We start from the raw sequence: 24,613 nt of genomic DNA, 5'->3' as shown, positions 1-24,613 counted from the left end.
ATGAGGGAAGATGTGTCCAGTGATTAGTCCCACAGAACCTGTATGGATTATATCTGGTGTGATACAGACTGTGTAGGACTCCCTGATGTACGAAGAGTTCAGTCTGAACTTCCTCATTCTCTCTGATGAGAAAGAAAACTACACAAATGCAAGGTATTTCCACGCAAGTTTTTATTAGTGGGATCACTTCAGCTCATGTAATCAACCACACAACTCTGGAGGCATAAAAATGCCAATCCATATTTCCCCCTATTTATTCCAGATTTATCCTTTCTGCAGAACAGCCAATCAATTTTAAAAACAGACAAACCCTTCTTGCCGATCACCTGTTTTTGATATCTAATTAACTCATTTGCGATATTAAGCCCTAGTCAAAAACCAACTATTTTCAAATAGGCAGCCTCATCATTCTTCCAGAAAGGCATTTCAGACATCCCCCCATCACTTATTGGACATTAGGAACATGGCGTGAGTTCTCTCTACTAGGGAAAGAACATGTATCAGGCATGCACATGCCAGTCAGAAATATCGTCACAGTCCAGTTCAATTTCTAATCAGTTCTGTCTGGAAGTCCTGTAGTATATTCAAACAGCTTTTTGCATGATAGTTGTCAGGGGTTCAGGAGCAGAGGCGAGGGCAAGGGAGGAAACAGAGAGCGAGGGGGAGGAGTCCGAAGAAAGGATGAGTGATGACGACGACCCGAGATCTCCGAGTCTTTCCAGTGAATCGGAAGATTCACAGAAAGGAGCGCCAGTGGCCAGAGCAAAGGGGGGGCCTAGGGGGACACCCCAGGAGGAAGGGACCAGCGGGGGTTCAGAGGGCAGCAGTTGGAAATCGGGGCCAGCGTCCCCACCAGAGCGCAGTGGAGAGGAAGGACGTCAGGGATCGAGCCCTGGCAGCTCGCAGCAGGGAGGAGGGCATGAGTCAGGAGTGACCACGCCCCCATCGGGGAGCGAAGAAACGGTCAAGCGGAAAGTGGAAGGCTGGGCGCGCGCGCCAAGTTCAAATGCACAGGAAGGCGGCGCAGTAAGCAGCCTGGAAAGGGAGCCAGGTCCTAAAGCCCGACGCAAGGAGACAGGAGGGTCCGGGGGGTCAGCGTCAGAGGAGTCCCGGAGGGAGGAGACCACGGGGGGCAGAGGGACCCAGAGAAGGACGGTCAGGCGGAAAAGGTGGAGTAAAGCGAGGATATTAAGTTGGTGTACGAGGGGCGGAGATTCAGACGGAGCTTCGCCGGTCTAGCCATAAGACGTAGAGTTGCACGCAGCAGCTTGGAAATGGAAACTGTAACTCAATAAAGACTTTTATAAAGCGAACGCTGGCTAGCGTGATCCTCTGTGAGCTGGGATCGGGGAGCAGCTCTGGAGGTGATTAAATTATTTTCTCCCCAGCAGTGAAGAATTTACAGGATATTGGGCTTGGCAGGCATGGAGGTTTGGCACATTTTTCACCAGTCCATTTTGTAGATGGCTCAGCCAGAAGGTGCGTAATGATTAGAGGCAGTTGCAAAGAGACCTGTCGTGGGGAAGGTGACCTCAGTGCCCATGGTTTCAGAATCTGTAGCTAAAGTCTGTTATTTTTCCAGACAGTCCAGCATTTCATCAACTAGAAGAAAGACAGCTGGTGAAGTTGCAGAAGATATCTGTGTGGAGATTCCAGAGGCAAAAAGATTCCAGCAAGAGGAGGGTAACTGAAATTGTATTCTAAATTCCACCTCCACCTAATGTGAGCCAGTTTCTTGGGCCTAGTTATTTGTCCCTGATTTCCTTCTAATCCTGTCCACCCACCCTGTCTTCTACATTATCAGTTTTGGCCCAAAATAACTGAATATATAGCAAGGAAAGGGGAGATGATTGTGCCTGCCACATCTAATACAGCAACTGCATTTTTGTGTGACTCTCATGCCTTCCCTCATTTTTAAATAAAGTTTGTAGCTCCTAGGGATCTATAGAAATCCTTTGAAATATGTGGGTGTTTGCTTGCTAAAGGCTCAGAAATCAGAGGATGAAAAATGTTTTATTATGCTGAAATGTGCATGCTGTTTTTCATCTTTTCCCAAAGCCTAGAATTTTTATAGCCTCTTTTATATGGAAAAGCATATTCACCCATGGTTCTTCATGTCCCTTCCCCTTCTGCTCTCCCTTGTTCCTGACAAAAAATGGCAATAATCAAATGACAAAATTAAATTAATTTCTATACGTTTCTCCCTATTACATTAATATTAATGACATTATTGAGGTTGTAAACATAGATGTACTATTTTGAATCACAGATGCTCTTTAACTAAACACTGTAACAATGGGTACAGAGAACTCACTAATATCTATGGTTTATCATCCTGCAGGCCAAATGTCTGAGTTCTTTGAAGGTTCAGGTACCATTCCGACCAACTTCACTCCAGTGGCTTACAACGTTGCTATGAATGGGACCTTGATGGTTTTCCATGGTTTGCAGCTAGTGCAACGGTTGAAGCTGTTGATCATTCTGATGTACACAGGTGTGGTCATTATTGGGATGGTAGGCAACTGCCTTCTGGTTCACATCATCCTGCGTGTGAAGAAGATGCACAACGTCACCAACTTCCTCATTGGGAACTTGGCCCTTTCGGATGTGGCCATGTGCACAACCTGCGTCCCCCTGACTCTCGCCTACATTTTCGAGCCACGCGGCTGGATATTTGGCAGCGCAATGTGCTACTTTGTCTACTTCATGCAGCCGGTCACAGTCTATATCTCCATCTTCACCTTGGCCACCATCGCCGTGGACCGGTACATAGTCATCATGCACCCCCTGCGACGCCGGATCTCTCTGCAGCTCAGTGCCTACATGGTCCTCTTCATCTGGATTCTCTCCTGCTGCTTGGCATTACCAGCCATGGCCCACACCTATTATGTGGAGCTGCATCAACAGGGTGTCATCCTGTGTGAGGAATTCTGGGGAGAGCAAGAGCGCCAGCGACAAGCCTATGCGTTGTGCCTGCTGCTGATTACTTACCTCTTCCCCTTGCTAGCCATTCTGATCTCTTACTTCAAGATCTTTCTCAAGCTGAAGAACAGGGTTGTGCCAGGGTGTGTTACTCAGACTCAGGCAGACTGGGACAGAGCCAGGCGGAAGAGGACATTCTGCCTGCTGGTCATGGTAGTAGTGGTGTTTGGGGTGTGCTGGCTTCCTCTCCACACTTTCAATCTCATCCGGGACATTAACATAAATGCAATTGATCCTTATTATTTCAGCCTGGTCCAGCTGGTTTGCCACTGGTTTGCCATGAGTTCAGCATGCTACAACCCCTTCATATATGCCTGGCTCCATGATAGCTTTAGAGAAGAGCTTAAGAAATTAGTGGTCTGGCATAGAAAAGTAGCTCCTTCTGGGCAAAGTGTGACTGTAAGTGTTGTGATCTGATCACTTCTCCTACAGCTGATTTTGCAGCTGATCTTGGGTCTATCATCCCGAGCCTCTAAGGTCTAGGTGCAAAATAAAAGTTCCAAATAACAGCATGCCTTATGCTGGCAAAAACCATGACTCCATGCAATGTGACATGTGTTGGTATGCAACTCCTATCAGCCCTGGCCAGCAAGGCTAATGATCAGAGATAATGGAAGCTGGAGAGCTAGAGGGCACCATGTTGGCTGCCACTGGTGTAAAGTAAATTCATAGCGTACTCTGCAGATGGATGGATTGGGGGGAAAGGAACACTGAAAGGGGGAGAATAGAAATTAAGAGTTGGCTTTTTAAAAACAACAAGAACATTGCACATTAAATCAGTATCAGTGAAAGTGTGTGGGTGTAGGAATTTCACTTCTTGCTTTGCCACGGTGTAGCAGAACATTGTTTATAAGGGATGTGAATGTCATTAATATCTAGTTTATGTCTTAAAGTTCTGCATGTATAATACATAGCTTATAACTAATTATGACAATGGAGTCGTATTCAGACTGCAGGGAAATGCCAGCATTTCAAGCTACACTTGCAGAGGTTTCTGCACTTTATACTGTTTTCATGATTTGCGATTGCCTGGAGATAATAAATGCTGAATTCTGTCTCTCACTCTTATCAAATTTGCACATCAGATCTGAGCAGTGTAGACATGGTTTACTGAACATTAGACTTCAAGCAAGACTCTCTTGATCACATTATCTTGGAATACATATGTTGTTCGTGTGATTGTGAAATAAAAAGGACAATGGTGGTGATTTCTACCTGATAAAATGACACCTTATTGAAACACATACCAGAAGTTAAACTGGATGTTTACATGAACTTTAAGATGACATAGAAGACCAGGACAGAATGTAAGTGATACAAGACCTGCATCCAGGTCTCATTGTCAGATATATATTTGAACAGAGAGAAATCAACTGGATTTGCATTGAGTGATAATAGATTTCAGTGTGACAAGTGCCGGAAAAGCAAGTTTCTCTTACCTTTGCACTCTACATTAAAACAAAACACCCTTTTGATTTCTAAGAGTGTGAAAATTTTATTAGAAATTTGCCATAAGAGAAAAGTGCCCTATGACAGAGGTGTCTGTACGATTTTGTTAACAAACATGCAAATAACCTCAGGTCATGAGCAATGGCATACAATTACTCTTACAGTTCAGAAAGTAATGCATATTCTTAACTGCTTTCTGGATTACTGGGTTACTATTAAGCACTGGCAAGCACTGGCAATGTTCCCTGTGAATGGTAGACACTTTCAATAGACGTTAATGACATTTGGTGCTGTATCTAAAGCAGAGATGGGGAATATTTGGCCCTATAGATGTTGATGCTGCCTAACTCAGCAAGAATGGGAATTAAATATTTCATATTAAATGAGTATGGTTATGAAACATACTCTAGGCTATTCTCAGTCAGGGTCATTTATTATAGCAGGACCTTTGAGATGTGAATCACATATCTCCCATGTCAGGTCAAGTAGTCCTCTCAACATTTTCATACCCACAAACCACTTCTGTGGCTGCTAAATTGGTTATCAAATCACTGGTTATTGAATTATTATGTCAGGCAAACTCTTGACATCAGCCTGAACCCTCTTGGATGTGGGAGCTTGTTACGCAGGTGGATAAGAGGGGAAATTGGTTTTGCTGGGATAGGGAAGTGGATTTTAAAGCTAACACAACTTTATCCCCGAGGTTTTCTGTCACTCTGGTTCATTTTCTTCATGAAATCTAACAAAGCAAAGATGAGTATACTGTATGTAAGTCCACATAACAATTCTCCAGAGTTTATAGAACAGTCATTATAACCCTTAGTAAAACCTTTCCCCCTGTTTTCTTTGTTTCAAACTCCTATTATAGGATTTTTTAAAAGCGGAAATATTTAGAGCTAGCTTTTAAGTCTTACCACAAGGCACACAGGAAAGGAAGGCTTTTTGCAGCCTAATTGTGATAAAGGAAGGAAGAGCAGCCACATCAGATTGGGCCGTGTTTAGGGGGCACAGAAGCTGAAAAAAGCCAAAGGTATTCCCATGTTTTGCTCTTCCCTGGTGGAAATCATTTCTATCTGGGTTCAGCTACTTGTGAGAAACAGACAACCCTTTAAAACAACACTGGCAACATCAACAAAACTTTCCCTCAGACATTCATGGATAAGTGGATAGGTGTGCCCTTAATGCATAGGCTCTATGCCATGAATAAATGCCTCAGTTGGAAGCACTAAGACTTCTGAATACCAGTTGCTGCAACCCACAGAAAGGGAGACTGCTCTTATACTTGGGCCTTGCTTGGAGGTTTCTCACAGGCATCTGGTTGGCCACTGGGAGAACAGGATGCTGGACTAGATGGGTCACTGACATGACCTAGCGGGCTCTCCTTCTCTTCTTATGTTGACTTGGAGAATGGACGCTTCCTTCCTGAACCTTCCTGAGGACTGCTGGGCTGACTCACTCAAAGGAGCAAGGGGTTGTGATAGACATGGGTTGTCCTCCTGTGAGACATGTGCAGCTATGAGGAGCCCAAACTAGTTCTTAAACTGATCCTGGAATCCCAGCAAGGAGTACTGTTTTGGGGGGACAGGGGGCGGGCTGGAGTGGAGGACTCCCTGGTCCTGAATAGGGTAACTGTGCCCCTGAAGGACCAGGTGCGCAGTCTGGGAGTCATTTTGGACTCACAGCTGTCCACAGCAGGTCAATTCTGTATCCAGGGCAGCTGTCTACCAACTCCACCTGGTACGCAGGCCGAGACCTTACCTGCCCGCGGACTGTCTCGCCAGAGTGGTGCATGCTCTAGTTATCTCCCGCTTGGACTACTGCAATGCGCTCTACTTGGGGCTACCTTTGAAGGTGACCCGGAAACTACAACTAATCCAGAATGCGGCAGCTAGACTGGTGACTGGGAGCAGCCGACGAGACCACATAACACTGGTCTTGAAAGTCCACATTGGCTCCCAGTACGTTTCCGAGCACAATTCAAAGTGATGGTGTTGACCTTTAAAGCCCTAAATTTCCTCGGCCCAGTATACATGAAGGAGCGTCTCCACCCCCATCGTTCTGCCCGGACGCTGAGGTCCAGCGCTGAGGGCCTTCTGGCGGTTCCCTCATTGCAAGAAGCAAAGCTACAGGGAACCAGGCAGAGGGCCTTCTTGGTAGTGGCGCCCGTCCTGTGGAACGCTCTCCCATCAGATGTCAAAGCGATAAACAACTACCTGACATTCAGAAGACATCTTAAGGGAAGTTTTTAATGTGTGATATTTTAGTGTATTTTTGGTTTCTATGGAAGCTGCCCAGAGTGGCTGGGGAAACCCAGCCAGATGGGCGGGGTACAAATAATAAATTATTATTATTATTATTATTATTATTATTATTATTATTATTATTATTATTTTAACTGGAGGTCAGTGGTGGCTGAGCATTTGCTGCCTCAGACTAAGAGTGTATGCCTGCAGTAACCATTTTAGCTATTGTGCATGCTACCTTTTTCTCTGCTGCAAGTCTTTACTATCAGTAATGTTGTGGCCCTCACTGGAACCAAGGCCTGGAGGGGTGTCTCTTTATTCCTTGGTGTCCAGGAAACATTGGAAATGAGTCACCCACTTATCCTGGGTTTAGCAAGCCCTTTCTGATAGCCTAAATGAAAAGTGCAAACCACACTTAGCACATGTCTGGGATGGAGAAAGTGGCCTGTTTTCCTGTTACAAAATGAAATATTGATTTTTAAATCCTGATGAATAGCACAGATCTCTGTTCCAAGGTGTTAACAGCAAAGAAAACCTTCAAATTACGCTGGATATCACAGCAGGTGGTTGGGAAGATGTGATGCCTCTCTGCATTTTTGTGAATATCAGCCTTCCAGCCTTTTCCTTCAGGCAGGCTGACATGCAAAGCCATGAGCAAATACAGGGGAAATTGATGGCACAAGGTCTTCAAGATACTGTAAAGGTCAGTATAAGAGGCTCACAAAAGGGAGGCAGGAGCTGACTATAATAGCCCATAGTTCCTCTTTCCTTATTACAGGTTAGCAGAAAGCAAGCACCTACATTGGCTCCCAGTACGTTTCCAAGCACAATTCAAAGTGTTGGTGTTGACCTTTAAAGCCCTAAATGGCCTTGGCCCAGTATACCTGAAGAAGTGTCTCCACCCCCATCGTTCTGCCCGGACGCTGAGGTCCAGTGCCGAGGGCCTTCTGGCGGTTCCCTCATTGTGAGAAGCAAAGCTACAGGGAACCAGGCAGAGGGCCTTCTCAGTAGTGGCGCCAGCCCTGTAGAATGCCCTCCCATCAGATGTCGAAGAGATAAACCTGACATTCAGAAGACTTCTGAAGGCAGCCCTGTTCAGGGAAGTTTTTAATGTGTGACATCTTAGTGTATTTTGGTCTTTGTTGGAAGCCGCCCAGAGTGGCTGGAGAAACCCAGCCAGATGGGCGGGGTACAAATAAATTATTATTATTATTATTATTATTATTATTATTATTATTATTATTATTATATCTGGCTAATGGTTTGTTGTGATGCAGAGGTGGGCTCTATCACTGATGATGCTGTGGAATGCACTCCCTGTTGATATATGAAAAGCCCTATCTATATTGGCATTCTTCTGTCTTTTGAAGACACACCTGTTTATGCAGGCATTCCCCTGAGCTCTCAGACTGGGTCGCCTGTTTTAATTACTGTGTTGTTTTAAAAGGGATTGTTTTATTGTATATTTTAAAACTGGGTGCTTACAATTCTCACTGGATGACTTTGGGCCAATCACTAACCCTGGCCATAGCCTACCCCAAAGGTTTACTGTGCCAGGAGCATGTGAGCTCCCCTGTGGATCTGGGAGAAAAGAGGAGATAAAGAAATCATCACTGTCATCATCTTTAAAAGTCTGCTGTTTCAAGGCAAAATTTTGTAGCCTGCCAAGCGACAGCAGATTCGTCCATTTATTTTTAGAGGCAGGAGACGGAGATTGTGTGAATTCAGCTCAGTAGTTGGACGAATAAAGCACCCTATCTCCCAGCCACCTACAGATTGCCATCTTGTCTAATACACGATCAGTAGCTTCACTAGCAGCCAGAGAGGAACAGACCTGTGATGCTTTAATTGTGTCAGTCAACAGGGGAGAATTGCCAGTCTCTCTCCAGAGTTTCAGTTTGCAGCCAGTTTAGAGAACATTTTCACAACAGCTACAGCAGTGATTCTTTTTTCTTACGGTTGTTGACTAATTAATTGATGACAGACACCAGAATCTGAGAATACCTATTTGCTGAAGTCTTTCGCTACTCTAAACTTTAAATAATATGCAGGAATTGTTTGGTAGTCTCACAAGACATTGGATTCACAAAACAGGTATTCAGGGAGGGTTTGCACATGCTAGTTGGCTGTTTATGTTCTCTGTGAGGCCCCTTCTGCACAAAGAGGTTTCAGTATGTAGAAGGTGGGAAGCAAATACAGTCCAATTCAGCCTTGATTACATTGGCTGGAGGGGAACAAATGCTGCTGTGATCACAGAAACGGCCCACAGTCTAATCCGGAATCCAGTTACAGAGTATTGTATTTAAGTCAATTTATTCTAATTGAACTAAAATCAGCTTAAAGCCAAAATCCTCTAGTTTACTGGTAGGTGGCCCACAGCCAGAGGTTCAGATAATGTCAAGAAGAGTTAATAAGTATTTTGAGAGGAAGAGAGGGCAGAAATATTACAGACACTGCTTGGAGTCAGAAGGATGGTGACGGTCTGGAACATGATTAGAAATTAAACAATGTTCTGCTATTTTATTTTTCCTCTTGAATTCCTGACTCCTCACTACTAAGTATTTGTGCTAATCTGCTGCATCAAAATGGCACATTTGTGCCTGCAGTGTTAAGCTAATCCAATATTTAGCACCACTGTGGCAACATGGCTACTGAAACATTCTATAGTGAGTATGGGCACACTACCTTTCAGGCCTGTATTGTAAATTCTGTAATATGTCCCCATACAGTGGTGATCTGAATGCTGTTAGCATGGATTAGCCCGGCAAATGAGTAAATTCCAACTTTCTCATGAAGGGAATGCACCAGCTTCCACGAGTTTGAATCGGGCAACCATTTTGCATTAAGTTTTAATTTATATAAAGAATTCAAGAGAGAAAAAGCCCTGAACAGCTATTTTACCTGCATTATGTTTTAGTAGTCATTGACTACCCCAAATGGACTGAGGCCTTTGTCCTTCCAGACCAGGAAACCATTGATGTGTCCTGGTTTTTGTTGAGAAATGCATTGTATGCATGGCACACCCAGATGCATACAGACCAGAATGCAAGTTTTGAGTCAAAACTCTTTCACAAGATTTGTGAGCTGCTGGAAATCCACACAGTGGGTGCACTAGCACGTCCTTTAACAATGTCAGGACCACTTTCTCTCTAAAAGGACTTCTGGACCTATTCATTCATTTTCTCCCTACTAGAGGCTATAAGTTGTGAAAGGCAAGGATCCACTGAACATGTGGTTCCATGAACCTGATAAAGCACCTTGCCCACATTTGTGGGCCTCACAAACAAAGATAATTCAGTAATATACAACCAGCCAATGCTCTGGGCAGCTTCATGGACTGGCCTACCATAATTGGCTGCAAGCAATTTTACCCTCAAAATGCCTCACAACAAAAACCTCTCCTAGCAGGCCACCACTGAACCTACTGCATCATGTTTAAAAGGCCATAAGCCACTGAAGAAGCTCAATAATTCATACAAGTATTCAACTGGATTCTTCACAAGTCTTCCTCCACTTGCGTCCTGCACATGGACAGGCAAAGTTTGTGGGTGTTTGCTTGTTTAATTTTCAGTTTGCTCGATTCGCTGTAAATGTCAGCCTGGAAAAATACACAGAGGTAAGGGAGGATGTGGGTGTTGCAGATATGTATTAATATTGCTCAGTTTGAAGCGACTGGAAACATAAGAATGGACTTCTTTTGAAATAAATGTATTATCCATAAAAATGTTATCCAAACTTTTACTGGCAGCAGCGCCATCTTAAACATATCTGATGCCTTGGTGCAAAGATTCCTCCAGTGCCCCACCCCCTGTTTCCCAGAGTTGGCGATCTTTTCCCAAGCCTCTGCGGGAATCGCTCTCCTCCCGCGGGGGCTTGGGAAGGAAGCTGCACATCCGCCAGCCTTATGGTTGACAGGGTGCAGCTGGAGGGAGTGCAGGAGAGAAAGGGAAGGCCGCCGGCAAAGCCACACAGCTCCCCAACTCGCTGGGGCGCCCCTGAGAGGATGGTGCCCTGGTGCAACACGCCAGTAAACCCAATGGGAAAGATGGCTCTGTCTGGCAGAACTCTTTAAAATAAAACAGAATATATCAAATGTTAGAGCCAAAATATCCATACAATGTCTTGTGCTGCCCAGCACAGGCTCAGCATCTTAGAAAATATGAAATAATCCAGGCAGACGTATAAGCAAAGGTCTCTCTATCTCCACAGCCTGCATTCCAGCCTCCAGACTGTTTATTTTCATTTCAGGAGAGCTTTGTTTACAACCTCACTCCATTAACTTTGGTAGACAAAGACTAAAAGGCAACTCCCTTTGTGATCTGAGCTGTTTAGTATTGTGTCCATGGGCATGGGATTATAAAGTGAACTCTGAACTACAATAAATCAAATTACTGGTTCTTGTTTTTTCCCCCTATTTTGTAAAGCAAATAATGGCATGGCCATCTAAGTACTTTGGTGAGCAGATGACGAGCATAGAGTTTGGAGGGGATATCCAGCAGGCTAATGGGGGGTAGTTTTGGGGAAGGGTTTTATCTCCTTTTTTCTGGATTGGCATGATGATGCTCAATTTCCAACCAGCTGGCATTTGAGCTGTATTGTTTATGTAGGTGTAGAGCTTAGCCAAGATGGGTTGCCACCAGTCCATATGTGTCTTAAATTAGCTCTGGTGGCATCATGTCTTCACCTGGCGCTTTATTTAGTTTTAAGCTCTCTATCAGAGATTTTATCCCTGCAGGGGTCACCCCTTGCCACTCTGGAAAATTTGACTGATCAATGATCACCTCGGCATCGGGTGATTGCCTTGTCAGTTCTCCAAAAAGTTCAGTGTAGTAATCCACCCAACGTTGTGCTGATACGGTGGCGTCTACTGTTGATCTTGATTCATTCATGCCCCGAGATACCAAATACAAAACAAGAAGAGGTGGGAGAAAATGGGAGTGTGCTGGTCCCGGGGGGTTACAGTGCGGCATGATCCAAGTCCAGTCCGAGGTCAGGGGTGTGGTATGGGGGCTGTCCGTCAAGGCTGAAACGGGGTCCAAGGCAAGGAGTCAGGTGAGGTCAGGAACTCTGGCAGAAGAGCAGGACAGGGTGCAGGCAGGAACAGGCTACCAAAAATGTTGCTCCTGCAACCTGGGGCTGGGGCTGACTGGCTATTATCTGCCCCGAGGCATAGGGCGGCCCCAGTCCACAGGTGACTCGCCTCTCCTGGCCTGGAGGCAAGCACTCCTCCTGTGGGAACTTAGTTCCCTCCGCCTCTCTGCCCTGAGCCTCTGCAGCTCAGGAGAGGCTGGAGGGTTACTGGACCCAGAGGCAACTTCACCTTCCCCTGACGGGGCTGAGAGTGGAGCACCTGCAGGCAATGGGTCCTTGATCACCTCTGGAGTCAGAGCAGATTCAGCTGGTGTCTGCTCCTGAGGATCCGGCACAGGTGAGGGCTCTTCAGGTTCAAGCCCCAGCCCCGGCTCAGCCGGTCCTGGAGGCGGGGACTCCTGTGCAGGCTGGGATTCCTCAGGTTCAGCCTCTGAATCTGATTCCCAGGCCATCACAGGGAGGACTTACTTTGATAATTATAATATCTGTGAGATTGCAGAAAGACATCGTGGCCATGGTTTATCACTTGGTAAAAACAATCAAACATTAAAACACATTTCCCTCCTTTGTTCTACAGGGGAGGGGGCAAAGTATTCTATTGGGATCATTTGATCTGGAAGTCTTTTACGGGGATCATTTTCAGACAAAAGAATGATAGCAATGGATAACAGGCAGAAAGAGTAACAGTGTGAATACAAAAGTCAAAATAATCCACAGTTAAGTTTTGCCTCATACTTTCCAGGCACTGACCTGGGCTTTACAGCTCTTTGTCCAAGCTCTCTCCCCCCCTGCCCTATAGCTTTCCGCATGAAAACTCCTCTCTTTAAAGCTGAAGCACAATAAACTGCAATTCAGGTTTTCCAGAAGTTACTGTTTGCTCCAGATCAGCAGCAGAGAGTGGGTTTTTCATGGGGAACACTCCGGAACAACAAAAAAGTGCTGAGACACTGAACTTTAAGCATGGGTCGTGCCTGGAAAGCATGGAGTAAAAGGAAGGGTGGACAATCCCTAAATGCTGAAATACTAAATAAGGAATAAATGAACTACCAGACTCCCTAGCACGATGCAACCAAACATCTTTTGAAACCAAAAATGTCATCCCACTTTGAGAACTGTCAAGCCATCAGATTCAAAATATACTTTGCTTATTTTCTTTTGCACTACAGCTGGGCTGAATATATGAAAACAACCCAGAGGTTAGAATTCTGGTTTTACGGAATGCCTAGTAATGAGAGAAACTGACACTCACTCATAATTAAATATTCTTCAATATTCATGATCCACAGACCAGATTTTCCAACTTTCATGTAGCTGAGTCCCTCTAGTGGTAGCGGCATTGATAGCTCTTCAGCCTTTTAGTATTATTTCCACTCATTTAAAGTCAGCAGGTCTATTTATTTTTTGTAAAATGATAATGCACCAGAGGATGAGGAGAAAAACTTGGACTTCACAAACTATAACTGATTGAATGATGGCACGTAAGGAACAACGTAATGCTGTGGCTGGCCAATGGGGATATACCCTGCAGAAATGTGTGATGAGTAAGTACTGAAAGCTGCTAAAAGCATTGCTCTCTAGCTTTATGATATATCACACAGGTCACTTGCACTCTCTCTCTCTCTCTCTCTCTCTCTCTCTCTCTCTCTCTCTCTCTCTCTCCTCTCTCTCTCTCTCTCTTTCATACACATGCACATGCACACACTTTCTGCTGGCCATGGATTCGCGGGGGAGATAAATCGGAAGCCGTAGTTGCAAACTGACATGTACGAGAAAATCAAATGACTTCTGGAGACAACAGCTGTAAGTACCCTCATTTTTTTACCTATTAAACCGCATGCTTATGAAGTTACTGGGTTAATGTGCAATGAAAGAGAGAACATCAGTAATCGAATTGCACTTGGGAGAAAAAGAAAACACACCCAGCTGTCAAGGCTTTTTCTTTTCTTTTGCAGATGAGCATATATTCCCTATGGGGGCAACTCTATTATTCATTCAAGCTGACCCAAAGTGAATGAGTGTGAGTGCGTGTATGCTTGTGCTCTAGTTGACCCAAAACTGCAAAGGAAAAAGACAATGAATCTGGAGAATCTGACTTCCCAGAGCTTTCTTTCAGCAACCCACAGCAACACCAGCAATCTCTTCCTGGGGCTACAGCTGGTTCAGTTCTTCAAGCCGCTTATCATCCCTTGCTACTCCCTTGTGGTTTTCGTGGGCATCATTGGGAATTACCTCCTCATCTATGTTATCTGCAAGACCAAAAAGATGCACAATGTCACCAACTTCCTGGTAGGCAACCTGGCCTTTTCGGACATGCTCATGTGTGCCACCTGTGTCCCCCTGACCCTGGCGTATGCCTTTGAGCCCCGAGGCTGGGTCTACGGGCACTTCATGTGTTACTTTGTGTTCCTGATGCAGCCGGTCACGGTGTTTGTGTCTGTCTTCACCCTGACTGTCATTGCCGTGGACAGATACTACACCATGGTGTATCCCCTCCGCAGGAGGCTCACGATACCAATCTGCACCTATATCCTGGCTGGCATTTGGCTGCTGAGCTGTGTGCTGGCTGCCCCAGCCCTGCTGCGCACGTACTATGCCGAGTTTCCAGAGCTGGACTTCTCCATCTGCGAAGAATTTTGGTTTGACAGGAAGAGAGATCGCTTAGCTTATGCCTACAACACCCTCATTTTCACCTACGTCCTGCCCTTGGCAGTCATCTCTGTCTCCTACCTGAGGATATCCGTCAAGCTGAAAAACAGAGTTGTCCCTGGCAACGTCACCCAGAACCAAGCGGAGTGCGACCGAGCCCGGAGGAGGAAGACCTTTCGCCTGCTGGTCCTGGTGGTGGTTGCTTTCGGGGTTTGCTGGCTGCCTTTGCACATCTTTAATGTGATCAAGGACATCGATATCAAGCTGATAGACAAGCAGTATTTCAATCTCATCCAGCTGCTTTGCCACTGGTTTGCTATGATGTCTGCCTGCACAAATGCATTCCTTTATGCCTGGCTGCACGACAGCTTCAGGGGGGAGCTGAAGAAAATGTTCGCCTGGCCAAGGAAAAAAATAGGACCAGCCACCAATTGCATCGTGGCTAGCGTGGTGCTGTAAATATGGGCTTTTCCCACTTGCTGTGGCCTCTTTCGTGATGAATGTCAAAAGTTTCTCTTTGTACTGTAATTAACATGTGAGCATGCGCAAGGGGTATTGGATGCTAAGTTTAATGAAACCCAAATGATGCCACATAAAACTTGTAGCCAGAATTAATTATATGAATGAAGGCAAACAGCACACAATTTCTTTCCTATCGCAATATAGCTTGCTTTCAAGTACTGTTGCTGCTTTGCAAATGGTGGGTTCCTTATTTATTTATTTATTTATTGCCTACGCACCCCGCTTTTCCTCAAGGCAGTGTACGTGGTTCTCCTTCTCATCATTTAATCCCCACAGCAACCCTGTGAAGTACATTAGGCAGAGAGGCAGAGACTGGTCCACAGTCACCCAGTGAGCTTCGTGGCTGAGTGGGGATTTGAACCCTGGTCAAGCAGGTTCTTAGTCATATACCACACACCACTGGCTAGAATTAGAGTAGGGTAGGAAACGAATGGAAAAAGAGTTGTGTGAATTTTATTAAGCAGTGAGAGGAGGTCAAAGAGAAACACTGCAGTGAGGGAGAAGTGGAGAAGAACATAAGAAGAGCCTGTGTGAGAGCCAGTGTGGTGTAGTGGTTAAGAGCAGTGGACTCGTAATCTGGGGAACCGGGTTTGCTTCTCCGCTCCTCCACATGCAGCTGCTGGGTGACCTTGGGCCAGTCACTCTTCTTTGAAGTCTCTCAGCCCCACTCACCTCACAGAGTGTTTGTTGTGGGGGAGGAAGGGAAAGGAGAATGTTAGCCACTTTGAGATTCCTTCGGGTAGTGATAAAGCCAGATATCAAATGCAAACTCCTCTTCTTCTTCCTGCTGGATCAGGCCAATGGCTTATGCAGTCCAGCATCCTGTTCTCACTGCCAGGGGCATAGATAGTTGCTCTGGCACCTGGAACAACAGGGGCAGGCGATCTGCCCATGGGGGTGAGCTGATCCACCAATGGGGGTCGGGCGATCTGTCCACGGGGGTGCCATGACGATCCGCCCACGGGGGCACTGTGGAGATCTGCCCAGGGGGGCGCCGCAGAGAGCTGCCCATGGAGTCGCAAGCCCCACGCTGCAGTTTCGAGCAGCGCGGAGCCCCGAGCCACCGTGTCACTCCCAGGAGAGACACGTGGCTCGGTCGCGCTGCAGGCCAGGCCCTGCGGTAAGTGCCGCCCCCCCACAATGTGTGTTTTGTCAACCTCCTCAAGGAAGACATCCGGGGCGGACCACACCCCCCCCGTACCCCTCTTCCTATGCCCCTGCTCACCACAGCCAACCAGTTGCCTCCAGAAAGCCCATAGGTCAGACCTGAGTGCAAAAGCTTTCTCTTCATGCTGTATATCTGCAGTATAATTTTATAATGATGTCAAAACATACATATCTTTATAGAGTTGTAAGCATTGTTGTAAGTATCTCGTTATGTGGTGGCTGTTTTAAGAAACATGAAATGTATATGCAGGTAACAGGCAGATAATATTAAACATATAAGAATGTGTACTATAGGCAAGCAGTGCATCAGTGGGTGGGGTGGAGATAATTAATGAGAACAAAGCAGGCCTGGAGGAGAAAAGTTAACCCTTTTGTCCCCTGCCAGGAAAATGAGCTTTCTGAGGCTGGTATCTGTTTTGGAGGGGGGAGGGAGGATCCTTCCCAATGGTGCCACCCTAAGCCACAGTGTCCCTCCATTTCCCATCCAAGTCCCATTTCCCAAACTTGAAAATTCAGTTCGCATTACCTGATGATGATTTTCTCATTGTTACATGTGAATAACAAACCTAGGTCGGGATATTTCCCCTTCTTTTTTGATCCAATGTTTTTGTCTGAAAAAGTTGGAAACATCATAATTCTGATGCATGAGACAGAGGGATACGTTTTTTTTGTTTTTGTTTTTTGTTTTAAAATGAAATCAAATAAAATGTTCATTGTTGCCAGGGCAGCTTTTTTTAATTCTGCGCCAGGAAAAGTCAAATGAACAAATGACTCTCCTCTTCCGCCCACTGTTAAGCATCACTTGTGAAACTGCTTCTAGAGTGACTTGCTTTGACAAAATGCGAGACCTTCTGGCTCTTGTATAGGCCTTTTCCCTACACCTGTACAACTCAAAACTGAGGTGACTTGGCATTTAGATATTAAGAGGGAGGCTGGGCTGTACCCTCTACTTCCACCACTTCAAGTGAAGTGGAGATAATTTGGACAATTTGGACAATTTGGACAAAGCGGAGATACAGGAACAAGCTGAGATTGGCTTCTTTTGTTTGGGACACCCTCAGGAGATTCTCTTCCTCCAAACACACTCAAGGACCCCTGAAATCAATAAACCTCCCCAGCCCACTTTAATAATGTCAGGCGTTGGGTCTCTGGAAACATATTAATAATAATAATAATAAATTTTATTTATATCCCGCCCTCCCCAGCCGAAGCCGGGCTCATGGCTATTGTCCTCGCTATTTTCATTTTCTTAACAAAATAATGTCCTAGCATTTAAAAACTCTGTCTGCTACGTTGATGTGAGTTGCTTCAATTGGCTTAGTAAAGTGGGATGCAATTTCTTTTAAAATGAACAAACCATTCAGTAGAAAGGTCAGTGAAACACACTGTGCAGGGAAAGTGGCAGGCATACAACACATAGATGCCTTCTCTGCCCCCTAGCCTGGCAGATGCTGACCTTGCTCCACATTTCATCCCACCTGAATCAAGAGCCTATTGTCCTCCAGAGTGACAAGTAATTTGATAACTCTGATTCGTGATGATGGCCACCTTGAAAGAGAATTAAACTCCTCAAGGCTATTGTGGGGCCTGGGCAATTGAAGCCTTTGCCATTAAGCTTCATGTGTCCGTTGATTGGGGCTTCAAATATGGGCTTTCATATTCTAAATGAGAAGTGGATCTAGTAGAAGAGTTTCTGATGCTTTATGAAAGTGTACACTTTTTCACACTTCCAATTGGGGGGGAAAACCCCAGAAAGCCCTATTTATTTCCTCCATGTTCTGAGCCACTTGTCCCTGAGCCATTTGATTCCTGCCTGAGTTTGGAACAAGCCAACCTCCCTCCTCCCTCCCCGGCTCACTATAATTTGCCATATGAAGCTACCTTTTGCAGAAACAGGATGTTCAGCAGCCTTGCATGACAGCTGCCCAAAGAAACACATTAAGTAAACACAACCATGATGCCATAGGGACATCTGAAGTGGCAGCTGCTCAAAAGGGAATTTAGATGCAACGAGCATTTTTCCGAGCAGAGGACTCAAAATTAAAATATTTTCTGCGTTAATGAGTCAGTTGATTACAGTGCTTTATTGAGATAAATACCAAAAGAAGGCTAGTCCATTTTTTTTTGTAACTGGACATTATGACTGAGAATTAATTGCCCAATGGCTGGAGTGGTTGCAACATCCATTGAAAAGCTCAATGGGCAAAGCTCTTGGAGCAGGGAGAATGAACATACAGGCACTTGAATTGTCTTAAGTGGTGGGTGTTGATGGTTTGTTTTGAAACATAGATCTCGAAAGACTCCTGAGTAGCATTTTAAGGCTGCAGTTCTTGCCTCCCTTACCTGGAAGTAAGCCCACTGAATTCAATACAACTTCTTATGGACCGGACTAAAATGGTTTGCTGCCTTTCTCTCTTTGAAAGGAAAAAAATTGGATGTGATTGTTGAAAAGCCATCCTCGCTACAAATGCAAGCATCCAGTCCATTGACGGCATAATAGACATGAATGAATGAAACTCTATTTGCGTCAGCCATCGGCCATCACAACAAAAAAACATTGTGATATACACAGAACAAAATAAAAAGTCACTTATATAAAACACAGTTTAGGGTTCTGAATCAGCAGTCAAATAGTGGACCTTATTCTGATTGCCCCAGCTAGAAACCTTGCAACCTTTGCAGTCATCTGCTCCTCTTGATCTGCCAGGAGAAACAACACTATGGCAGTGGTTGGGCGACCCAGAATGATCAATAAAAGAGGCGTGATAATTTCGTTCCTCAGGTCTTTGTAAAGAGTGCACGTGAGGAGGGCATACGCCACTGATTCGGTGCCGCCATCTCCACAGGGACATAAGCGTTTTTCATATGGACTCTATAGGAATCATCCCCCAAGTACAGCCAAGGGCAGTACATTCAGTCTTGTGAGGATGAAGGCGCGTCTATATTTTGGAATTGCTAGATTATACAGATAGGGTGCCAGGCAGTCAAAGTGGGAGGGTGGAAAATGATCATACCATGGGCAAAATTTCCTTATGGTGGCCAAGTTGTTCTGACACTCGATATCATTTAGGCATTGGCAAATTAGACTGTTTGCTTTGCTGTAACCCATGGTGAGTAGCTTTTGTGGGGATAAACCACAGGAGTGCAGATTTTGATAGACAATTTTAGACCAGGCATATGACAGTCTTGTTGCACTAGGGATATTAGACCGGGGGGGGGGGGGATTTGAGTTTAGGCGGAGCCAGAAGTTGAATGTCCTGCGCCAGATCTGTATTTCTACCAAGGGGAGATTGGCCTCTAGGTGCAATGATGCGTTTGGGACACAGGGTGGTACAGAGAAAATTTGCCTTAAGAACTTTAATTGGACAGCTTCCGTAGATCCATGGTAAGTGCCAGATGGATGTGAGGGCGATCTGGCTACGACATCTGTCGCCCCATTGATCGCCAGGGTTGATTTGGCGTAACTGACATAATCCGAAACACTCTTTCTGTATCCAGTTTTTCACCAGAAATAGTGTTTCCAAAAAACCCCTAACATGACTTTATTTTATATAAAGATATTATATAAAATGGTATAAAAGCAGTTTAACCAAATGGTTTTTGGGAAGCTGAAGGGTTGTGGGCTTCTCTTCCCTGCCGCCAGCCGATTGCAAGAAAACTCCTATGGATGTCAGGTATGAGAAACTACACAGAACTCAACCTTCATGCTAGAGACAATGTATTGCATCCTACAGATGAAGAAGGATGAATAATCTCAAAGCTATGAGTTGGACTGTCTATTGGAAAAAGGAAGGAGTCTATATGTGACAATGAGATCGCCCAGCACTCCTTCCCCTTGCTTTCGTCAATAACTTTAACAAGCTAGCCAGGGGGTGTAGTAGGTGCAAGATTACAAATGAATCACATACACTGTATTCAGTGGGCCAACCATTCCTTCGCAGTGCACTGCTCCAAACTAGAGGTAACTTGCAACACGTGCATTTAACTTGTGCACGTTCAGCTTTACGCACTTGGCAATATTATTATTATTAGTTTTAAAAGGGGGGCATTAAACCTAATGTGCGATTTTGACTTTACATGCCATTCGTGGAACATAACCCCACCATAAGTTGAGAATCACCTGTATATATATATATATACAAAAACTGAAACTAGCCAGCTCTTCTTACCTCCCTTTCCTTGCTTGGGTCACCCAGAACTGATTCCCCCTATGCAGACATTTCTAAATGACTTTAATTCCTGATCACATTACAAGGGGCATTATCAGGAGGACCTGAGCCCCAAGTTATTATTATTTTTGCACTTTGTCCTGGATCTCCTGCCCTTACCCCCCCCCCCCTTAAAAAAAAAAAACACCTCTGGAATTTGACCTCAATTGCATCTAGGCATATAAATTAGCATGTGAAAAAATATGCAATTTTGTTTTTATTTCATAAAATTTACACACAACTTGACTGCAAGGGAGGATCCCTCAAAGGCATTTACAAAAAGGATAAAAGAATGAAATTATCAGTAGAAGCAGCTAATAACCACTATTTAAAACATGTTTTATGGGTCTGTGACCCGAGTCTTTTAAGGGCCCAGCTAATGTCCCTGAAGCTGGCCAATGAAAGGCATAATTAAATCTGCACATTTGCTACAAGGGGCCAAGCCCACCTCTCATCCGCCATGCAAACAAGCAAGAGGCTTTGCCACACATTCCAGCCAGGCCAAAGCATCTAAGCAAGACTAGTGAGGGATGAGAGTCTCAGGGGCTGAATAGAGAGGCTTAGGATGCCATATTTGACCCTGAGCCTTACTCCTGGTCTACAGGAAGGGAGGGAAATGAATGAGAAGAGGGAAGTGGGCCCACATCTTCCCAAAGTCTCTCCCAAACCTGCAGCCGACACTGTAACAAAACAATATTGTTCTCAGTTGCCCCTTGCTTGCTCCACAGACAGACCTGCAGCTCATCCACTGTACTTGGCACGTCCGTATAAGATTTACCACATATGCCTGAGCTTCCTCTGAATTATAGTTTCCTAGTTTCTCACAGACATCTTCTTTGTTCTTAATCATACCGCCATTCCTCTCCTCAGTGGCTTTGTCTGGGGCATCAGAGTTTACCTTCTTGCCATGAAATTTATCACAATCCTAGCAGGCTGAAGTGACTTCCAGCTGAGAAGCCCTGCACTCCTGAAGAGCAGATATACTTCTGTAAATATACTATGGATGGGTCCTCAGTTCAGGTGGAAATAAACTTCTCTCACACAATCATGCTAATTTGACCCAATTTGTAGCCATGCAGAGAGGTTTGTATCTTCTCTGGGGTAAGCTCATACTTCCAATTCACTCAAACCACAGGCTTCTAAAATGATGTCTTTCCGTACAATTGCCCACAGATAACATTATTCTTTGAGATGGAATATTTACACTTCTGTGCCCCTCATAGAAGTCCTCTAGGAAGTTCAGCAATCATGTCAGCACATGACTATATAGTCCAGCTCGGGAGCTCAGAACAAGCATGTTTTGCTCTCCAATAATCTTATAGCAGTCCGTTCACAACCACTTTAGAGTCCCCCAAAAAGCAAAAGTCAGTTTTTAAATCCTGAATATGACTGGCCTCTCAATCAAATCACTAGCAGAAAAAATAATGAATCAAGTTGTACATTATAGGAAGCATCTTGAAATCGGTGCTCAAATTACACAGACAATGTATGGAACGGGTTGCTTTAATGAAATTTAAAAGTCCCACCCTGACTTCCCCTAATTTTAGCTATATATTACACCCCTTCACAAGCCTCCCCAAAGCAGTAGCTAAGGGAGCAGGCACAAAAGGGAGAGACCAGGCGATTGCTGCCCACAACTGTAATTTGTGGGTTTGTGTGAAGCCTCCACATAAATGCCAGGACTTTCTCAGAGTTTCTCAGACTTTCTCAGAGTCCACTTTCTCAGAAAAAAAGCTGGAGAATTCTCTGAAGTGGCATTTGATATGATGTAAGGAACTGTGGGTGGCGCTGTGGCCACTGAGCCTCTTGGGCTGCCGACGGGGTGAGCTCCCGTTGTTTGGTCCCAGCTCCTGCCAACCTAGCAGTTCGAAAGCACGCCAAAAAGTTAAAGCAGATAAATAGGTACTGCTCCAGCGGGAAGGTAAACAGTGTTTCCGTACGCTGCTCTGGTTTTGCCAGAAGCGGCTTAGTCATGCTGGCTACATAACCCAGAAAAAATGTCTGCGGACAAACACCAGCTCCCCTGGCCTGTAAAGCAAGATGAGCTCCACAACCCCAGAGTCGTTCGCGACTGGACGTAACTGTCAGGGGCCCTTTACCTTCAAGGAACTGCAGTTAGGGTTGTCATATTCCAAACAGGGAAATTCCGGACAGAAAAGTTGTTGAGCTTTTTTGGGAAAATCGCAAAAAAACAAACCCCCAACTTGCCATTTTTGAGCTATTTTTATGGCTAATTGGCAAAAATGACATTGCCAGCATGGGATTTTCCTGGACATTTTTTTAACAATTTCCAGCCAGACTCTGCTGCCGACTGCACTACTCCAATATGCCCAGGAAATTGTGAACATATGGCAACCCTAGATATGGATGGTCATCTAGTCAATATTATCTACTCTTATGTACTGTGTTGAATAGGATCCAAAATGCAGCAGTCTGATTGGTCCTAGAACAATAGGATTCAGAATGCAGCAGTCTGATTGGTCCTAGAACAATGCAGCAGTATGATTGGTCCACAGGAGCTACCCAATCCAGCTCCAGGTGGAAGTGAATCCGCAACCTGATTGGCCTACAGGATTATCCCGGAGTTAGCCAATCACGTGCGTCCCATTGTGTAAATAATGTATATAAAGCAGATATTGTGGGGGAACTTTCATTCCTCGCTACTATGAGCTGAATAAAGAGCATGAAATCCACACTCGACTCCGAGTATATTTCATCTACACTGATAGGCAGCGTCTCTCCAGTGGTTCAGAGAGGAATCACTCCTGCCTGGAGACACCAGCATTTAACCTGGGCTCTTCTGAGACTCTGCCACTGAGCTATGGCCTTTTCCCAAGTGGAAGAGGAAAGCAAGAGCTCCCTGCTGCGTGCATGGCTTCAGCACATTTATTTCACCATTTTGGCATCAGGCTTCAATGCAGATTGGCTGAAGTTTCTTTTAGCTTCACTCTACAGATAAGTGGGGAAAACAGCAGGATTGGGGGGGGGGACATAAATCAGTTATGCACCATTTCCTACTTAAGATTCTGTTCATTCATACCTGACTCATCTCTGCTTCTTCACACCAGGCAATTTTTAATTAAATTGATGGAGATTTTAAAATTTATGACTGGTGCTTTATAGCAGCCTCCCCCAACAAGGTGCCCTCCAGATGTTTTGTTTATAGCTCCCATCAGCCTCGGAATGATGCTGTGGTCTCTCCAGGACTAAGTGATGACACAATTGTGCAGAATTTGTACCTTTAACCAATTAATGGTAGAGTTTTCCAGGGTGATCAGTGTGCAGCCATTTTAACAGATGGATTTGTAGTGACAAGTGCAAAAAACCAAACACATGAACCTATATACTGTAGTCAATTCATCATCATCATCATCATCATCATCATCATCATCACATCATCACAATCAATACTTTGCCCATCTGGCTGGGTTGCCCCAGCCACTCTAGGCTGCTTCCAACACCTATAAAAACATAATAAAACATCAAACATTAATAGTAACAATCTGATCTAATATTTAAAAGTCACAATAACTTTAAAATAGACAACTCTTATCAAATAAAGCAATATTCAATTAAGCATCAGCATATAATAAACATTTACACTTATCAATTACAATAAAGAATGACTAATCTATAATCAATAATAATTCTTTATTGAATGACAAGGCCTAAACATTATCCTTATCCATTCACACTTACTCAAGCTGACCACTCCAACAGTCAACCCTGAGTGCAGCTGGTTGGAATTCAAGTGAGGTCAGAGTTCTGGTGACACCCAATCACTGCCTTGCCATTTTCCTTGTCAGCCTCCAAAGTCCTAGGTGCACAAGCCATCGGTTTATACTGTTGAGTTTTTTTCTTGAACTCACAACTGGGAAGCGTTAATCGCAGAGCTGAGATCATCAGATTAGTTTCACGGACTGTGAGTCTGTTTGTTCCAACATACAGTATCCTGAGATAAGTTGTTTCCAGCTCTCTGGTCCATTGAAACACATCACCCAGGCAGGATTCACAGAAGCTCACCTGGAACGCTTCTCCAGCTCAGGAGCTGCACTGATTTGCATTATTAGAACATACAGTAGACTGAGTTATTGTAAGAGTCACCTGTGCTGCTCCACCCATATTGCATTGTGGCACCACCCACCGCCATGAGGGTCTCCTGCCCCAGCTGTAGCCCCAATCCCTACTGGCTGTCAAGAGGCAGAGCCTGAGGCAAAGGGAGACTGCTTCTGCTTCTGCTGCTCTTCTCTGGTGTGCATGCGTGGAGAGGAAAGGGTGTATAGCCAAGCACTATGTAGTTTACTG

The 24,613-nt window shown here is 44.9% G+C and overlaps 2 protein-coding genes across 2 annotated transcripts; both read left to right on the top strand.

Moving 5' to 3' along the window:
- The first annotated feature begins 2,346 nt into the window (after positions 1-2,346).
- On the top strand, positions 2,347-4,097 carry LOC114596719 (prolactin-releasing peptide receptor-like). Its single transcript, XM_028728464.2, has one exon. The coding sequence runs from the start codon at positions 2,347-2,349 to the stop codon at positions 3,397-3,399; it is 1,053 nt and encodes a 350-aa protein (XP_028584297.2). The 3' UTR covers positions 3,400-4,097.
- Positions 4,098-13,250: 9,153 nt separating this feature from the next.
- Positions 13,251-15,135, top strand: LOC114596721 (prolactin-releasing peptide receptor-like). Its single transcript, XM_028728466.2, has 2 exons — positions 13,251-13,565; positions 13,718-15,135. Exon 2 carries the CDS (start codon positions 13,839-13,841, stop codon positions 14,868-14,870), a length of 1,032 nt encoding a protein of 343 aa, XP_028584299.1. The 5' UTR covers positions 13,251-13,565; positions 13,718-13,838; the 3' UTR covers positions 14,871-15,135.
- The last annotated feature ends 9,478 nt before the right edge of the window (positions 15,136-24,613 follow it).

This window comes from Podarcis muralis, chromosome 6 (genome assembly GCF_964188315.1).
Source record: "Podarcis muralis chromosome 6, rPodMur119.hap1.1, whole genome shotgun sequence".
In the NCBI taxonomy this organism is placed as follows: Eukaryota; Metazoa; Chordata; class Lepidosauria; order Squamata; family Lacertidae; genus Podarcis; species Podarcis muralis.
Note: the sequence above shows the minus strand (reverse complement) of the source record. Positions and strands in the feature narration are given on the sequence as shown.